Below are 18,217 nucleotides of genomic sequence, written 5' to 3' on the forward strand. Positions count from 1 at the left end.
AGCCAAACAGACTGGGAAGGTCTCTAATTTGATCCCTGGTTGCCTGTTGGGGCCTAACCAATTTCAACCGAGGCCAAGGCTCAGTTGGGAGGGAAGGAGGGAGGGGGGTGAGGGAGGGGGCGGGGGCGAGACTGGGCTGGAAGCGGCCTGAAGTTATTCTGTGGAGCCAGGAGAAACACCCCTGCTGCTTCCAACTCCACGAAAAGGACATTTCAGGAGGCTTTGGGGCCTTTTTTATCAAGCGGCCTCCAGCGGTCCCTTTGGCCGTCGGTTGGGCAGCTCATCCGGAGATACTGGTCGGAGTTTGTGAAGCACGGGCTCCGACGGGTCTGTGCGAATTTAGGCCGGAGGCAGCTGCCTAAAAGAGGCCCCGACCAATTTAGCAGATCGGGTGCGGGCCTCTGCCTTGCTAAATTGGTTCTCCTTGTGCCCGTTTCACACCTGGGAAAACAATGTTGAATTCAGAGCATTAATAACCATCTCCTGAGTTGCAGCTCTCCGCTCCGTCTGCCAGTGGAGGTGTGGTTTTAGGCATCGTTTATGATGTTTCCTAGACTCAGGGCTGCGTGAAGTGGATGGAAAGTGAGGGATTAAGATAATCAAAGGCTTGAGTATCTCCAGCCTTCGTGAAACCCCTTTATGAAGGTCTTAAGTGGAAAAGTACTGGAGATCTACTTGAAGACCACTCTGTGGAGTTGATGGGAATATAATTTTCAAAGCACAGCGCTGTCTCTCAAGTCAAAAAGGAGCTAAGTTGCTAATGGCGATGCATGTGGTCTTTAGGCATACAGCCTCCTCTTGGGCTAAGGGCCTTCTATCAAAGCTGTGTGCATCCCCCCCCAGCCCCCACTCCCCTGCTCCAGACCGAAGGGACACAGGCCGTTTGTAAATCCAACATTAAAGCTGCCTAACTTCACAGTGACTGAGACGGATCGATTCTTGGCGAACCCAAGATTGTAGCAAAAAAAAAGGCTCTGTAGCCGTTGTGTTTGCTGTTCTGCAGAATTGTCGCCTCCATTGATTGATCTGTCTGCCTGATTCTGAAGGCCAAACTATGAGAGGCATCAGGGATCTGGCCTGCACTTGAACTCTGTGTTAACGGAGCTGGGTTGCCCATAAACAAACCCAATCACGACAGGGACTGACGCCAAGCTTATTTTTACTGATTCCTTCTTTGCCCTTTAATGGCAGTTGGCATTTGCCCGATCGTGTCTGCAGGCTTTGAATTCCTTCCCAGTGCTGCAGCAAGTTGCTGCAGGCGGTCGAGCTTTTGTTTCAAGTGTTCTGCTGAGGTATGTGGTGGGCTACCTCCACCAAGAGGGAGAGTGCCGTTACCCAGGGCTAGATGGGTACGAGCTTTCCAACGTCCACTCATCTCTCTCAAGGTTTTTGTTTGATAGATTATTTGCCAATCTATATTTGTGCAAGGACACGGCCTGCTCTGCTCAGGAACCTTACTGTGAACCTAACATTCTCTATCTGTACCCGTCAGTGCCAAGGAAATGCTGTCTGACTGGATGTGGGTGAGAGGACAGTGCTTCTGATTTCACTGCAAAATGAAAGGATACCAATTCTTAAGGAGAAGATTTTAGTGTTGAATTTTTGAAGTATATATACTCCTGCTCCTCCCCCACTCAGCCTGATCGGCTCCGAGGCCAGCTCTGGCATTCGTAGTGCAATTTGGGCTGAGATCAGCTAACTGGGCACAGACTGGGCATCGAACCTGGGACCTTTTGGTCTGTATGGCACAGCTGCTCACTCCACCTAACCATCTGAACCAGTGCAGGAGCTTCCAGTCCCCTCCACCCCCTTTTTTCCTTCAGTTCTTATCTTGAAGCTGGTTCCTCCTGTAGTTGGATAGCTGTAGTTATTGTTAGTGACTGCCACTTTCTTTCCGCTGGCTTCTCAGTGAAGGCCGTGCACCTGTTCTGCCACTTGCTCGGTGGCGCTGAGGCGTTCCAGCCCGAGGGGAACGACCAGCCTGAGATGCCTGTGGTCACGGGCACCTGTCACTCACCGAGAGGCCTGCTCGTCAGGGAGCAGGGCGGGGGGTGCGACGGGAGAGTCTGGTCTCCCAGCAGCTGCGTCTGTGCTGGGGCTGGGCTGTTTTGCCGAGCGGTGTCGTTTGAGGTGAATTGCTGGAATCTGTTTGGGACAGGGGCTTGTGTTCCCCCTTTCGCAAACAGTGAATCGTCATTGCCAGTTGTACGGCCAGCTGGCTCGTGAGCTTTGTGTAAACCACAAGTGGTCGCCTTCAAAGAGCCGGCACAGTTACGATGGGCTGAATGGCCTCGTTCTTAGCTGTAAGATTCTATGATTCTAGTCCTTAGGACCAGCGGTCAGTGCAGACATACGATCTCTGTGCACCGCACTTCTTGATTTACTCTTTGTACTCCACTGATGGAAAGGAATCTAAAAACTAGGCCACTGAAGGCCTGGGTTGGTGCAGTGGGTTAGATGCTGCCCTTTCACCTCTGGGACCTTGACTCAAATTCCCAGGCCAAACCAAAGCCTGTCTTTGTTGGGATGAGTCTCCTCCTGGTTTTTGACTGAAGTGGGCCCACGGCACAGAGCTGCCCACCGATTTGTGCCAATTGAGGCGAAATTGGCAGCATCACTTCGGCTGGGAATTTCCTTGGGGCCCTGTTCCCTCGTGTGGGTTTCTGCCGGAGCGACTCTGAGGGAAATTCCCGACCTGGGTAAGGCCACACCTTTTCTGTGGTTGAGGCAGTGTGCAAGGTACTTTATCCTGAATACAAAGTTAACCCTTGGTGCAAAAAGTTGAAGGAGGGAGAAATATCTGGATGTCCATCACCTTGAGCACAAATCTCCTCGTGCTGGGCTGGGTCAGTGCCGGGCTGGGTCAGTGCCGTTGATGTAACCAGTGCTGAACAGTTGACTTTTTCCCTTCCTATGATGAGCCAACTGTCTTGGCAAGTGTAAAGACATATGGAGACTTAATAAGAACTATTATTACGTCTAGGAGTCCGGTACCCATGGAAACCAAAGATTATTTCTGCTACAGTGTACTTGGCTGCCACTCTGCACGTCCTGTATGACGCCAGGGTAGGTACAAGTCTAAGTAACACTTCAGCCAAGCTCGGGACTAGGCCCAGACCCAGGCCACAGCGCAGTAAGGAAATGTCAATCAACCGATCTGCCTCACCCTGCCGTTTAAATCCTTGTCCAGGCCCGACACTTGGCTTCTCTTTTCCCGTTTTTCTCTCTCAATTTCCCAGCCGTTCATTTTTGTCGTCTCCTTCTTGCCTCAGCAGCCTGCGCTCCTCTTGCTAATGCGGAGGTGGGGTGCGCTGTTCTCCAGCCACCCCTGCTCTCGGGCAGGTTTGGGGCCATGAGAGTGAATCGGTGACCTCCTGCTCCTGCCCACGGTGATAGCGTTTAGTTCTGGAACATCAAGCTTACTGTCCACCCTTCCATCGCACCGCCCCGGGCTGTGCCAACAGTGACAGGTTTTTTTTTGCTCTGGTGGGGTGAGCTCTGACTTCCCTACTACCTGTTGCACTAGAAATCTGCCCATCAATATAATGTGTGCGGTCTGTACCACTGAAGACTTGCCAACAGATTAGAGCTTGAGGCTCAGTCCAGGGTGTGTAGAAGGCTCGTCTCAATCTCGAACATTGTGGTGGTCACCAACAGTCGTGTTAATCCAATCAGATTTGGCGACTGTTCCAATGCGAATTCCACAGTCTTTCCCTATCACTCTCACTTTTATCCCTATTTTTATGTGCAGCATATTCTATTCTTAGCAAAGGCGTGTCTCTGTATCATAGTGTCTGTAATAGGCTGAAAGGTTTTTTCATTTAGGAACATTAGGAACCAAGAGTAGGCCATTCAGCCCCTCAAGTCTGTTCTGCCACTCAGTTAGATCACGGCTGATCTGTACCTCAACTCCATTTACCCGCCTTTGCTCCATATCCCCGATACCCTTACCTAACAAAATTCTATTTGTTCTCTGGCAACGCTTGTAAGGAAACAGGTGATGGGCTGCTGCCTTGCTTCGTAACAATTATTTGTACAACGGAGGGAATTAAGAGTCACCCATGTAATGATTGACTGGAATCATTTTGTTTCCTGATGCCAGCCCACAAATTATGAGGTATATTAAATGCCACAGTTGGCCATGCTGGGTATTTGAACCCATAACCTCTGCCCACTACTGTACCCAATATTCACTTCACATGTTTAAGTAAAGAATTGGCTTCAAAATCTCTCAATGTAAGTTTATAAGATATTAAGGGGAACAGATAGTTTCTCTCTATCCACCCTATTTCCGCTGGTTGGGGATTCTAGGAGTAGGGGGCACAGTCTAAAAATTAGAGCCAGACCTTTCAGGAGTGAGATTAGAAAACATTTCTACACACAAAGGGTGGTAGAAGTTTGGAACTCTCTTCCGCAAACGGCAATTGATACGAGCTCAATTGCTAAATTTAAATGTGAGATAGATAGCTTTTTGGCAACCAAAGGTATTAAGGGATATGGGCCAAAGGCAGGTATATGGAGCTAGATCACAGATCAGCCATGATCTTATCAAATGGCGGAGCAGGCACGAGGGGCTGAATGGCCTACTCCTGTTCCTATGTTCCTATGTAGCTAATGCAGCATACAACACTGGTGATTCTTTTCTGATGGATCTGAAAGAAAGAGTTGAGTTTGAAATCAGACTGCATTTTGTGGGAGTGACTGTCTGCAGACTTTAACTGTACAGGAGCTGGTTTATTGGGCAGAGAATAGGCTCTGTGATTCGCAAGGTTTGTCAGGACTGTGGACACAGGATGTTATTTAAAGTCGCATGGAAGGAGGGGAGAGAGCAGAGCTGAGGCTGTGTAGAACTGGATAGACTGTAATCGGGGCCTACAGACAGGCCTCGGAGTGAATTAGGGAGAGAGTCAGAAAAGCTTCACGATGAATTGCCACCAGTCCAGTCACCTTATTGCACTGAGGTATAAATCGGAACTGTTGGCGGGCTCCAAATGTGATCTAGTGCCTTTGAAATAAGACAAAGTGAGACCCTCTGAGATGGACATCACTCTGTACTGGGATGAGAGACGAGTCAGTGGGGCTTGTAGAAATCTGCCTTATTTTGGGGTGCGGATTGCTAACATTTTGAAATCTGATCCCCTTTTTCAATACTGTACTGTGCTCTACATTAAAGGGCATTGTCTTCACGATATGAATGGGGCAAAAGCTTGATGTGATTACTTCACTATTTTTATTCTTTCTCGGGATGTGGATGTCGCTGGCAAGACCGGCATATATTGCCCATCCCTAGTTGCCCTGAGAAGGTGGTGGTGGGCCGCCTTGAACCACTGTGGTTTTGATACAACTGAGTGGTTTGCTAGGTTACTTCAGAAGGCAATTAAAATTCAAACTCGTCGGTGTGGGACCGGAGTCACATATAGGCCAGGCCGGGCCGGGTAAGGATGGCAGGTTTCCTTCTCTAAAGGACATTGTGAACCAGTTGGGTTTTCACAACAATCCAACAGCTTTATGGTCACTTTTACTGGTACCAGCTTTTTATTATGCATCAGCACATCGGATCACGTGTGGCTCTTCTGCCTCCCTGTGTATTAATGGTTAACCGAGCTTCCATGGTGGCCCAGTTGCTCACGACATTGATGTACTGAGCCACATGGTGCAGGCAGGTCCCCACTTCGGAGCTAAGTTAATTTGTTTCAACCTGGGAGCTACAGATTACCTCCTCACAATAGCCAGAATTCTTGTTCAAGTGTGCACACTGTGTAAACCAACATCAGGCTCGGCTGCGATGTCCACCCATAGTTGAATAGCTTGCTATCATTCGCTGTCCAGGCTCACAGTGGCGAATGGCACTTTAACACTGTACAAGATATAGTTACATTTCTTGGTGTGGACCGACGGCAATTGGGCTGGAATGGTCAATGAGTTTTACTCTAAAGGAAGGCATGATGTGGAGATGCCGGTGATGGACTGGAGTGGACAAATGTAAGGAGTCTTACAACACCAGGTTATAGTTCAACAGATTTATTTAAAATCACCAAGCTTTCGGAGGCTTCCTCCTTCGTCAGGTGAGTGTGGGATTCCATGAAAGGTGCCGCATATATAGTCAGAGAACAATGCCTGGTGATTACAGATAATCTTTCCAACTGCCCGTTATCAAGGCAATCAAAGGAGTTGAATAGTGTTCAGACAGAGAGACATTACATACAAGACTACTGAATATACAAACAATCAGAACCCAGAGAGAGAGAACACTTTAGCAGTCAAGGACATTCAGCCACCGATCTTCAGGTAGGCGGCCTTCGAGACTCGCGGCGGCGCAAAATCGTCGAGCAGAAATTGATGGCCAGGTTCCGCGCCCATGGGGATGGCCTCGGCCGGGATCTTGGGTTCATGTCACGCAGCACGTAGCACACCAGCGAAGGAAAGTTGTCTGTTTTTGATACAACTGGTCATTCTCTCTCTTTCTCTACCTTTCGGATGTCTCTGTCTGTCCTGTCCGTTTGTATATTCAGTAGTCTTGTATGTAATGTCTCTCTGTCTGACTGTCTGTGGGTTCTGACCATTTCTATAGTCAGTAGTTTTGTATGTAATGTTTCCCTGTCTGAACACTATTCAACTCCTTTGATTGCCTTGATAACGGGCAGTTGGAAAGATTATCTGTAATCACCAGGCATTGTTCTCTGACTATATATGCTGCACCTTTCATGGAATTCTACACTTCACCTGACTAAGGAGGAAGCCTCTGAAAGCTTGTGATTTTAAATAAATCTGTTGGACTATAACCTGGTGTTGTAAGACTCCTTTACATCTAAAGGAAGGAGCAGTGTTATTCATGAGTTCTTTATTAAAGAAGAGGGAGTCTCACTATTTGTGGCACCTTGCTGTGTACAAATTGGCTGCCACATATTACAACAGTGACTACACTTCAAAAGTACTTAATTGACTGTGAAGCATGTCGGGACGTCCTGAGGTTGTGAAAGGTGCTGCAGAAGTGCAAGTTCTTCATTCTTTACTCTTCCCATTGGGACGGAGCCTAGAAGGAGCAGTAGGTGAGGTTCAAGAAGATGTACCACATATGGAATCACCAAGGGACTGCAAACTTCTATGTAATCCCAACAGTTTATTAAGGTTGCAGAAGATGGGTTAATGGGCATGCATGGCAGTTGTGGTACCGTTAGGGTTGCCAACTCTGGACGTATTCCAGGAGGTTTCATCACCGGACTCCCTGCCCCCTCGCTCCCACCGCCGGTCGCATGACGTGCCCATTCTCTCAACGCACCGCGTTCCCCCACCAGTTGGAAAGCAAACAGACTCTTCGCTATCCAATTGGATGATTCTTGACCGTTGGTCAAACAGCCTTTTTCTCCTAGTACCAATATTTTTAGAACTAATTTAATTTAATGCCTCGATGATTTTTTTTTGCTTCTGGTTTTGCTCACAGCAGTGTCTTGGAGATTAATCTTTAATTCCTGGAGACTCCAGGACAGTCCTTAGGTGCAGTGGATGATAATGGAGTTGTTTAGGCCAGTGTATTGTGGGTAGTAGAACAGAGCTGATTGTATAGTCGCCAGGCTTGTCACTTAAGTGAACGTCCTGTCAGTTGGTGGCTGCCGCACATGTTTTCCTGGCTGCAACGTGCCTTCGTCCATTACTTCCTCCTCTTCCTGATCCAAATCTAGCGGTGTTTCTGCAATCCCTTTGCTTGCTACTAGCTGACAGCAAGACTTGTAGGATAAGCAGTGTAGGGAGGGAAAAATGGCTTGCAATGCAAAAAATCAAGCCTGTGCAACAACAGCAGCACTAAAAATGCAGGTCAAGGTATTGAATAATGGGGGGGGGGGGGGGGAAGGTTAATCAAAGTTTACCAACTGCAGTAACCAGTCTGACCGCCCTTTAAGAAGCCAGCTCCAAAAAGTGAGCTCCAAATCCTCCCTGTGCCTGTTTTATGTGGTCAGCAGCACTAATGAAAGAAAGAACTTGCATTTATATAGCGTCTTTCGCAACCTCAGGTCGTCCCAAAACGCTTTACAACTAATGAAGTACTTTTGAAGAGAAATCACTGTTGTAGTGTAAGAAATGTGGCAGCCAATTTGTGCACAGCAAGATCCCACAAACAACAATGTGATAACGACCAGATTTTTTTTTAATGATGTGGTTGAGGGATAAATATTGGCCAGGAAACCGGGGAGAACTCCATGACCCTCTGACTCAGGCGAGAGTGCCACCCGCTGAGCCATGGCTGACGCGTAGATTTGGAAATGTTCAAGTTTGGTGTGGGACCAATTTATGTGGATTTGCATCAAATTAGCTGGATTAATTTGTACATTGGTACTTTTTAAAGAAAAACTTTCAGGATTGCAGAGTTGAGTAAGTCAGACCAATTCACCGGATCCTGCAATCAGCTCTCCCCAAATGCACCTTCGCTGAATCGATCCTTTTATTTAGGAAACTCTGCTATGGCCATTGAACCTCTAAACTTGCCTCTCTTCATTCTTCTAAGCTCCAAGTATTCAGCCTCCACTCTCTTCCTCACGGTATGTTGAGATTGAGACTCATTGCACCACCTTTCCCAGGACCTTCAGGTTCTCCTCCCTTTTTTTTCAATTTGTTTCAATCTCCAGGCCCTTAAAACCCATACTTGGTGTTACCTATTCACTACTTCCCGATTGACTCAGTATTCCCTCACTCTATTGAACTTTGGTGGTACTACGAGCCTTGGTCCCCTTCACCTTGGTTTCTTGAATAAAACAAGAAATGGCGTTGGACAGCAGGTCTCTTGAAAGGGCCTGGGGTGTGGGGGGTGAGGACCATGATTGTAGAGTAATAATATGGGAATACCATGGTCGTGTGCACTGACTGGAAGGGGGTTGGCTGTATCCGGTGGGGATAGGGGGAGGGTCGGCTGTATCCGGTGGGGATAGGGGGAGGGTCGGCTGTATCCGGTGGGGATAGGGGGAGGGTCGGCTGTATCCGGTGGGGATAGGGGGAGGGTCGGCTGTATCCGGTGGGGATAGGGGGAGGGTCGGCTGTATCCGGTGGGGGTCGGCTGTATCCGGTGGGGATAGGGGGAGGGTCGGCTGTATCCGGTGGGGATAGGGGGAGGGTCGGCTGTATCCGGTGGGGGTCGGCTGTATCCGGTGGGGATAGGGGGAGGGTCGGCTGTATCCGGTGGGGATAGGGGGAGGGTTGGCTGTGTACAGCGACTGAAAACAACGATGGCGAAAATTCAAAACTAATGCAAATGTTTCTTTACACACTCTAGCTACTGAAATTAAGATTGACGCGGAGAAAAGTCCAGCCAAGGAGGAGGAAGCGGAGAAAAATTCAGCCAAGAACGAGCCACGTCCTCCCCTCTCCAGATCTACCAGTGTGGGCAAAAGCCCCCGGTCAAAGCAAGGTATGAGATCCAGCACGGGCCTGCTGGCTGGAATGGAGTGAGTGCACTTGGCTTCTTTCTATACACAGATTTAAATTGGTGTGTGTTAACCATGCTGTCATTTTCATCCGGATACAAGTCTTTTTCATTGGTCATTCTAGGGAGGTGTGGGGAAGGAGGGGAGGGAAACAAAACGAGAGAGTGGATTTGGACAACCACTTCCTGGAACACTCCTGGGCTTGGAAGTGCTTCTGATTACTGGATTGAGCCAATTGGCTTGGAGTTCTGACAAAATGACATTTAGTTGGAATGCAGAAAAGAACCACCGTTTGCAATTTTTGCCATCCATGAAAAAGGCCGAGACAGTGATCCTGTGACTTCGTCCATCCGTTGGTGTGAGTGTGGCAGGAAGATTAAAATGATGGTAATTGCTAATGGCCGTCCTAACCTGCTTTCCAGAGCAACTGAAACCTGAAATCTCCTCACTCTTCTTGGACTTGGGACAATTCATGAAGTTCAATGTCGGGCTGTGATATATGTTAGGCTGCAGCATTTCTATGACTTTTCCTTTTGTTACCATTTAGTTATTGCCGTACAGTCAATGTTCACCAACTTAAAGTATCATTTTCAGTGAAGCTTTAACAGCAATGAAGAGCCCCTTTTAATACATTGAATCCCTGGCAGTTTTCTTCTTGCTGCTGTTGATGATGGGACCCAGCTGGCTACTCCCTCAGCTGGAGACCTGACTCCATCATCTAATGACTTCATTAACGCAACGTTGAGTGTTATCTGGAGAGCTGTTTGTGGGGCGTTGCAAGTCACTGGATCCCCTGTCTGGAGGCCAGGGGTTGATTGACACTCATACTTGGGCGGCATGGAGTGGGAGAGTCTCTGGTCCAGCATAGGTTGGGTTCACACGGGCAAGCAACTGAGGAGGGAGGAACTGTGGGAGTTCCCATAGCCCAGACTGCCGGGCCTGTGATGGGAGGAAGGGTACTGTTGGCACAGGAGAGACTCTAAGGTGTTGGGCAGCCTTGTTCTGGAGATTGATTTGAAAGAATTGCGAGCTGATAGTTTTCAATTGTAGTTCAAGCCGATTCAAACACCTGCCTATCCCTCAATATGACATTGTTCTCTTTCCATGTCTTACTCTTTTTTTTCCCTGCCCCTCCCCATGAGCACGAGTCTGTGTCTCTCTCTCTCTCTCTCTCTCTCCCCCCCCCTGAATGTGGCCATTCATTTTGAAGTTCAGATTGACAAACAGCTCAGTAAATATTCGTGGGACTGTCAGATAGTTCATTGAAGATGCAGTTTATTAAAACACAGTTGTTCTGTTCTTTGTACAATTCTTCCTTTAACCGCAAAGCCCTTGTGTTCTGGTTGTAAAAACAAAATGAAACAAAGCTACATTATTAGCTGAGTAAACAGGAGCTTAGTATGAGCGTTGTTTCTCATTGACACAAAACACTGTATAATTGTGCTTTAAATCAGAGAGTTTGTGTTGATGCCCTGTTTACCACCATTTTTGGTATTGCTCCGTCACAGGAGCAAGGCAAGTAAGTAGGGCTAGTCATTCACTTGTTAACTATAAATGGGGAATAAAATCTAACCCATACTCCGGAGAAGGTGTGCTGAAAGCGTTAATTTTCCCAAAACCCAACTAGCCAGCCTCCCACCCTCCCCAAACTCCAACTCCACCTCTTGGGGTCCGACCTGCATTGAGTCCCACCTGCCCACCACCCCCTCCTCATTGACCTTGACCAGCTCCTTGTCCCCAACACATCCGTGTCCTCACCTGCAAATCTCTCCACCTTTCCGCACCATAACCTCTGCAGTCTTCTCCAGCTTTGCATCTCCCTTCTCCCCCTTCTTCCTTGCCTCACTTCCTTTTTCCCTTTCTCCCCTCCCTCCCTTTCTCCCCTCCCTCCCTTTCTCTCCTTCCCTCCCTATCTCCCACTCCTCTTCTTCCTTCCTTCTCCCTCCCTTCTCTTCTCTCCTCTCTGCAACCCTTCCCTCTGCTGCTCTCCTTTCCTTCCTTTGAAAAATCTTTTCCAAACCCATCTCTTTGACTAAGCGTTTGGTTACGCTGCAATCTCTTCCTGGCTTGCTGTCCATTTTTCCTTATGCCTATTTGTGAAGTGGCATGGGACATTTTATGTTAAATGTGCTGTATAAGTGCAAGCCGTAGTAATGGTGATAACAGGAGAAATAGAGGGAAGGAGAGAACGCTGGGGGTAAGAACAGCACTTTGACCTCTCAACCAATAATGTTCACCGTAGAAACCATTTCAAGAAAAATAATTTTAATTGGGTGATTTCTGTTTTGAGAGCAGTGATATAAATGGCCCCTTCTCCGTGTAATTAAGTTAGTGGAAATTAAATCTGCATATCTCTGTGGGCAAGAGGGGCACACAGAGTGTTTACTGCGCTAACCAAAAACATCGCCATATTTCACTGTCCCGCTGAGTATCACGCCTCGTTTATCAATCAGCTAATAACGCTTTGGACCCTAGGACCCAGTGCTGGGGAGGGGAGGGGGGATTGTTTTAAAGATTATTTACTGGTTGATGAGTAGAAACTTCTTAAATGAACCTGTCACTTTATTTCCTTTTTTAAAAGATTTGTTATCTCCTGTTAAAGCCCATCTCTTTAATGTAGATAAAGGGACTTGTCACTGAGAGAGGGACAGCTGCATCAGGGGGCCAAGGACTGCTTTGCAGGAAAACTGGGAGGGAGGATCTATCGATGCTTTTAGGGGTGTGTAAATGCCCAGATATTTCTTAACAGCTGGTGAGCTGTGTGGCTTTCTTGCCTCGCAAAGCTTGTGGCCCTTAGTCAATGAGTGGGACATTCGAGGCCTGCTCAGGAACTTGAAGGTAGCTGCCATCCCGATCAGTTGTCAGCTCACCCGCTGCTGCCCACGGCCTGCTGGGCTTGCCTGAGACAGGCCTGAGGCCTACCTGGGGAGTGGCGCCGGGCAAAGGCCCTCGGAGCTGAATGAGTTAACGCCGCAGCTTGGCTTTGCCACGCTGTCCTGCCAGTTTGCATCTTGCACCGCAGTGGGCAACAGTAACGTCAAGCCAGCTTGCTCGACCTGGAAACTGTCTTCGTGCCAACTCCTGTGAGATAACAAAGCATCTACGTTTTTAATAAATTTAAAAACTGCTGCGGGTGTTTGTGTGAAGACTTAAAGTGAAAACACTAGCTCGGAAGATTGACGTCGATTCTGGTTAAATTCAACGTCTCTGCCCGTTAGAACAGACTGCTGCCTCAGCCAGTGAGGGACCAGGAGGGTGCTGTGCATCTCAAGGTCATTCTGTGCCAGGGCCCAAGATCCTGTCTGTCGTAAAGAGGCAGTGGCGTATTTCTAAAATTAGGTTTTCTTTCCTTCTATAAACTTTGAGGCGGTGAGGTGCTAATGTAAATGGCAGTTTGTACACCTTGTGCTTTTATTACCAGTGCTGAGAGTGGGAATCTTGGGCTGTGTTGAAACATTATCCTGGGTCCTCATTACCCGCACAGGGTGTCCATATTTAAAGAGGCACCGTCTTAACTAACGACTACTGGCAAACCTTGAATCAGATCAATTGTCATCTAAGCATCATTCTGTCGATGGTGCCTAATGTCATCACTTCAAATCCTGATTGGCCATCAAACACCTCCACCTCCGCTCCCCTCCCCCACCCCACAATCACAACATTGCGTCTTAAATGAAAATAAAGATAGAAAATGCGCAAGTAAGAAAAGGTCTTTCATTTCTATCGCATCTTTTACAACCGCAGGACGTCCCAAATTGCTTTATAGCAAATGAAGTACTTTTGTTTTTTTAAAAGTGTAGTCACTGTTGTAATGTAGGAAACGTGGCAGCCAATTTGTGTACAGCAAGGTCCCACAAACAGTATTGAGATAATGCCTAGATAATCTTTTTTTTAGTGATGTTGGTTGAGGAATAAATATTGGCCAGGACACTGGGAGAAATTCCCTGCGCTTCTTCAAAATAGTACCATGGGATCTTTTAGGCCCACCTGAGAGGGCAGACGGGGTCTCGGTTTAACGTCTCATCCGAAAGGGGGCACCTCCGACAGTGTAGCACTCCCTCAGTACTGCACAGAAGTATCAGTCTGGATTAGTATTCAAGTCTCTGGAGTAGGACTTGAACCCACGACCTCCTGACTCAAAGGTGAGAGTGCTTCCACTGAGCCACGGCTGACACCTAGTGAGATTGCCGGCGCTCATTGGCTCTCCCAACAGCCTATGCCATGGAGATTTAGGACACAGTTTCAAGACTCCAATCTCTGCCACGTTGGGTTCTTGACTTTTACCGTGATGCCCAAGTTAGTACCATGCTCGCCTCGGAGTCCGAAGGCCGTGGGTCTAAGCCTCATTCCAGAGACTTGAGCCCAGAATCTAGGCTGACACTCCAGTGGAGCACTGAGGGAGTGCTGCACTGTCGGAGGGTCAGTACTGAGGGAGTGCTGCACTGTCGGAGGGTCAGTACTGAGGGAGTGCTGCACTGTCGGAGGGTCAGTACTGAGGGAGTGCTGCACTGTCGGAGGGTCAGTACTGAGGGAGTGCTGCACTGTCGGAGGGTCAGTACTGAGGGAGTGCTGCACTGTCGGAGGGTCAGTACTGAGGGAGTGCTGCACTGTCGGAGGGTCAGTACTGAGGGAGTGCTGCACTGTCGGAGGGTCAGTACTGAGGGAGTGCTGCACTGTCGGAGGGTCAGTACTGAGGGAGTGCTGCACTGTCGGAGGGTCAGTACTGAGGGAGTGCTGCACTGTCGGAGGGTCAGTACTGAGGGAGTGCTGCACTGTCGGAGGGTCAGTACTGAGGGAGTGCTGCACTGTCGGAGGGTCAGTACTGAGGGAGTGCTGCACTGTCGGAGGGTCAGTACTGAGGGAGTGCTGCACTGTCGGAGGGTCAGTACTGAGGGAGTGCTGCACTGTCGGAGGTGCCGTCACATCCTTTCAACGAGATGTTAAACCGAGGCCCCAACTCACGGTTCGGATGGACGTAATGGGTGCTAAATTAGGTCGTGTAGCGCCTGTTGTTTCGGCGCTACGCGGCCTCCTGGAGTTCAAAGATGGCGTCTTGGATGCGCATGCAAGCTTCTAGCGTGATGTGCCGGACGCCATCTTGGTAAAAGGGATTAGCGCACGCACAGAGAACGAACGCCAGCATCTTGTAAAGTAGAGAGAAAATGTGTATAATCGGTGCACAGCGCTGATTTAAAGTGATAAGTCCCAAAATGGTGTCTAACGCTCCACTCACCGCACTGCCTTAACCAGGCACACCTGAACATGTCTTGGAGTGCCTGGAGGACCCCCCCCCACCAGCGCTTTTTAAAGGGATTATGCAGGTGTTGCGGATTAGTTGCTGGATTATTGCTTTTGGCTGCTGGTGGAATAGGAAGTGTTTGTTGAAGCTCCCTATACTTAGAGAGTTGCTAGAGTATATTTGAGTGTGGTTTGGCAGGTCCTGCCTTATGGTTGGGAAATTTACAACAGTGTTTGAACAAGATTCCTGGCAACCATGGGTGGTCTACTAAGGCTCCCGCTGGGCATAGAACAAGACTGAGAGCGTGCAGAGAGGCCACGCAGAGCAGGTCAAGTTGTGAGGAGAGGGAGGAGGAGGCGCAGGGCACTGAACAGGAAGCCATATCCCATTAGGACCTTCAGGGAACAATACCCTTACCCTCAACATGAGTGAGGATCAGTGCATCTGACAGCTGAGGTTCACCAAAGAGGGCATGATGGAGATCTATCAACTGCTGCAGCCACAGAGCAGGGCAAAGACAGCGTAGCCTGTGGCTGTCAAGGTAACAGTGGCGCTGAACGTCTACAGCTCTGGATTGTTTCAGGCCTCTGCTGGCGATCTGTACAACACCTCGCAGTTTGCAGTGCATTGCTGCATAAGGGAGCTCACAGATGCACTGTACGGGATGTGGAACCTTCTCTCGTGATAGAGACAAGCAGAGCGAGCGAGCATGGGGGTTTGCTCGCATTGCAGGCATCCCCATGGTGCAGGGGGCCATTGACTGCACACATATTGCCTTGCGTGCTCCTCATATCAACTCGGCCATCTTCATGAACCGAAAGGGATTCCACTCCCTGAATGTGCAGCTGGTGTGCGACCATATACAGGTCAATGTCTGCTACCCTGGGAGTAGACACAACGTCTTCATTATGCGGCAGTCCAGCGTGCCAGCTATCTATCAACCGGCTCGGCAAGTCAGAGGCTGGCTACTGGGTGACTAGGGCTATCCCCTCATGCGGTGGCTCATGACTCCAGTGCGGCATGTGCAGAGCAGGCCTACAGTGAGAGCCGTGCTGCCACACGTAACGTTGTCAAGCACACTGTAGGCCTCCTGAAGCAACACTTCCACTGCCTTGACCGTTCTGGAAGAGCCTTGCAGGACTCAGCTGAGCGGGTGTCGAGCTTTGTCGCTGTACGCAGCGTACAACGACAATCTCGTCATTATGAGGGACCAGCCCTTGCCACCGATTATCCGACAAGACCCTGAGCCGGAGGAGGAGAGGGAGGAGCCGGAAGAGGAAGTGGAGGAAAACGCAAGGGGGCAACAAGGAACACCTGATCTGTGAGCGATATCAATAATGATATCTCCCAAATCACCAACAGTCCTACACTCCCCACCTGTCCTCTCCCATATGACCATCAAATCGTCCTCCATCTGATTACACATTGCTTCCTCCCTCAGCTCATCGCAGAAATAAAACCCACCACCAAATGCAAATTCAAAGGTACGTTTATCAATTAACAAATTCAATTATGCAAACAAAATGAGACACTTCACCCTTGTGCATTCCCTTAGTGCCTGTTGTTCGTGTGCCTTTACCTATCCTGGTGCTCCTACGAGGTGTTCCCCCAGTAGTTGGAGCCTGGGTGGTGGGAGGCTGCTGAACTTCAATTGAGGAGTGTGCAGATGGCCTTGGAGGACGACCTCGAGCAGTTCTGGGCCGGGAGGGCTCAGCTTTAGACGGCACCATCTCGGCCTGGGCTGCAGCAGTCAGGCCTGGCTGGCTGACAGGCAACAGCAAGGGCACTGGCGGAGTGGCAGGGGTGGGAGCAGGAATGCTGTTGTCCGGAGAGAGGACAGCAGGTTCGACTGCCCTGGCGCCACTGCCACTCGCGGCACCTCAGCAATCCTAGTGATCAGCTGGAGAATGGATTGATTGAGTGCTGTGATGCCCTGGGAGCCCCGTTCCACAGTGGTCCCCAGAGCCACAATGGCAGAGGTCTGAGTTTCAACCGTAGCTTGCAGACCTTTCATCACAGCGGTTTGTGCTGAAATGGAAGTCACAACATCGGCCATCAGACGCTGCATCATGTTGGGTTCCACAGGTGCGCTGATGGAGGTGACCACCCGTTCCATGTGGGTAAGGATGGGCTCGAAGCTCTGCGCAAAGCCCTGCGCCAAGTTGGAGCTGGGCTCCTCCCTGTCCCTTGATGTTGTGCGCAGGCTTTCTGGCAGGCTTTCCAGTGCACCGAGCATTTGGTTGTGTACGTCCATCAGCCTTCTTCTGTAGCCTGGCCCATCAAAGTCATCATCTGACTCCTCAGCAGCAGAACTAGTGAGTGACCTCACCCTCCAGCGAGCTGGTACCTGTGGTATCCGTCCCCCCTGCCTCGGCTCCTGCGCACTTGTGCTCGGTGTCTCAGGCATCAGTGCTGGGGCCTCAACTATTTACAATATGTATCAGTGACTTGGATGAAGGAACGGAGTGTATTGTGGCCAAATTTGCTGATTATACAAAGATAGGTGGAAAAGCAAGTTACGAGGAGGACAGTGTCTGCAAAGGGATATTGACAGGTTAAGCGAATGGGCAAAAATTTGGCAGATGGAATATAATGTGGGAAAATGTGAAGTCATCCACTTTGGGAGGAAAAATAAAAAAGCAAAATATTATTTGAATGGAGAAATACTACAAAATGCTGTGGTACAGAGGGATCTGGGTGTCCTTCTACATGAAACACAGGAAAGTGGAGTTGAGGTAAACATCAGATCAGCCATGCTCTCATTGAATGGCGGAGCAGGCTCGAGAGGCCGAATGGCCTACTCCTGCTTCTATCTCTTATGGTCTTATAGGTACCATTAACTGGGATGAATTGGCTGATCTTAGATCCTCACACCCCACATGCTGTCCCTCGGTAACTGATGGGTGGCCAGTGTAGTTGCTTTGTTGCTCCCTATACAGTAGCAGTCTCTACTCTTAATGACCTTGTCTATGTAACATTGCGAACAGTTTTGGTTTCTTCTTTGGCACACTGAAACCGCCTATTCCGTATTCGGCGGCCCCGCTCTCTCCACAGCTGCCATGTCAACACGGCAGGGGGGTTCTGGGGGCAAAAACTTCCCACCTGGGAAAGTCATTGTGGACATGGCCTCCATGTGCCGGGGAAATCCATAACTGTTGTGTTACCATGGTAGCAGCCTCCCTGTCTGAAAGTTATCAGCTGATATGGGCACAGAGCAAAGGCGACGCTGCTATATCTCTTTGCGGCCTAGTCCGCAGACTGCATTTACCTCTTGGTTTCAACATGGATTGAAGTGGCTGTCGGTTTTGAAGCAGTCAGCGATTGTCACTGTTAGGCTGGTCCAATTTCTCTGGTGTCCTGAATCCATCTCCATTAAGTAAAATAGGATTTTTGAAGCTCTGCTTTGAACACTAAAGGCAATGCACCCTGCTGCTGGAAACTGAGAGGCAAAGTGGTCAAGGGTACGCTGAGATCCTTCTAAACAACTACATAGTGACCAGGGGGGCGTGCGTGCGATTGCACAGGGCCCTAACTGTCTCCCCTTCACGCTCGTTGCCAAGGATAC

At 49.2% G+C, this 18,217-nt stretch overlaps 1 protein-coding gene across 3 annotated transcripts in view; it reads left to right on the plus strand.

Annotated features, from left to right (window-relative positions):
• map7d1a (MAP7 domain containing 1a) overlaps positions 1-18,217 on the plus strand; it is a 157,389-nt gene that overhangs the window by 85,457 nt on the left and 53,715 nt on the right. For all 3 annotated transcript variants that reach the window (XM_068006408.1, XM_068006409.1, XM_068006411.1), the window contains exon 2: positions 9,263-9,397. In XM_068006408.1, coding sequence (XP_067862509.1) covers positions 9,263-9,397 — 135 coding nt within the window. The remainder of the gene's footprint in view (positions 1-9,262; positions 9,398-18,217) is intronic.

Source organism: Heptranchias perlo, chromosome 26 (assembly GCF_035084215.1).
Source record: "Heptranchias perlo isolate sHepPer1 chromosome 26, sHepPer1.hap1, whole genome shotgun sequence".
Classification (NCBI taxonomy): domain Eukaryota; kingdom Metazoa; phylum Chordata; class Chondrichthyes; order Hexanchiformes; family Hexanchidae; genus Heptranchias; species Heptranchias perlo.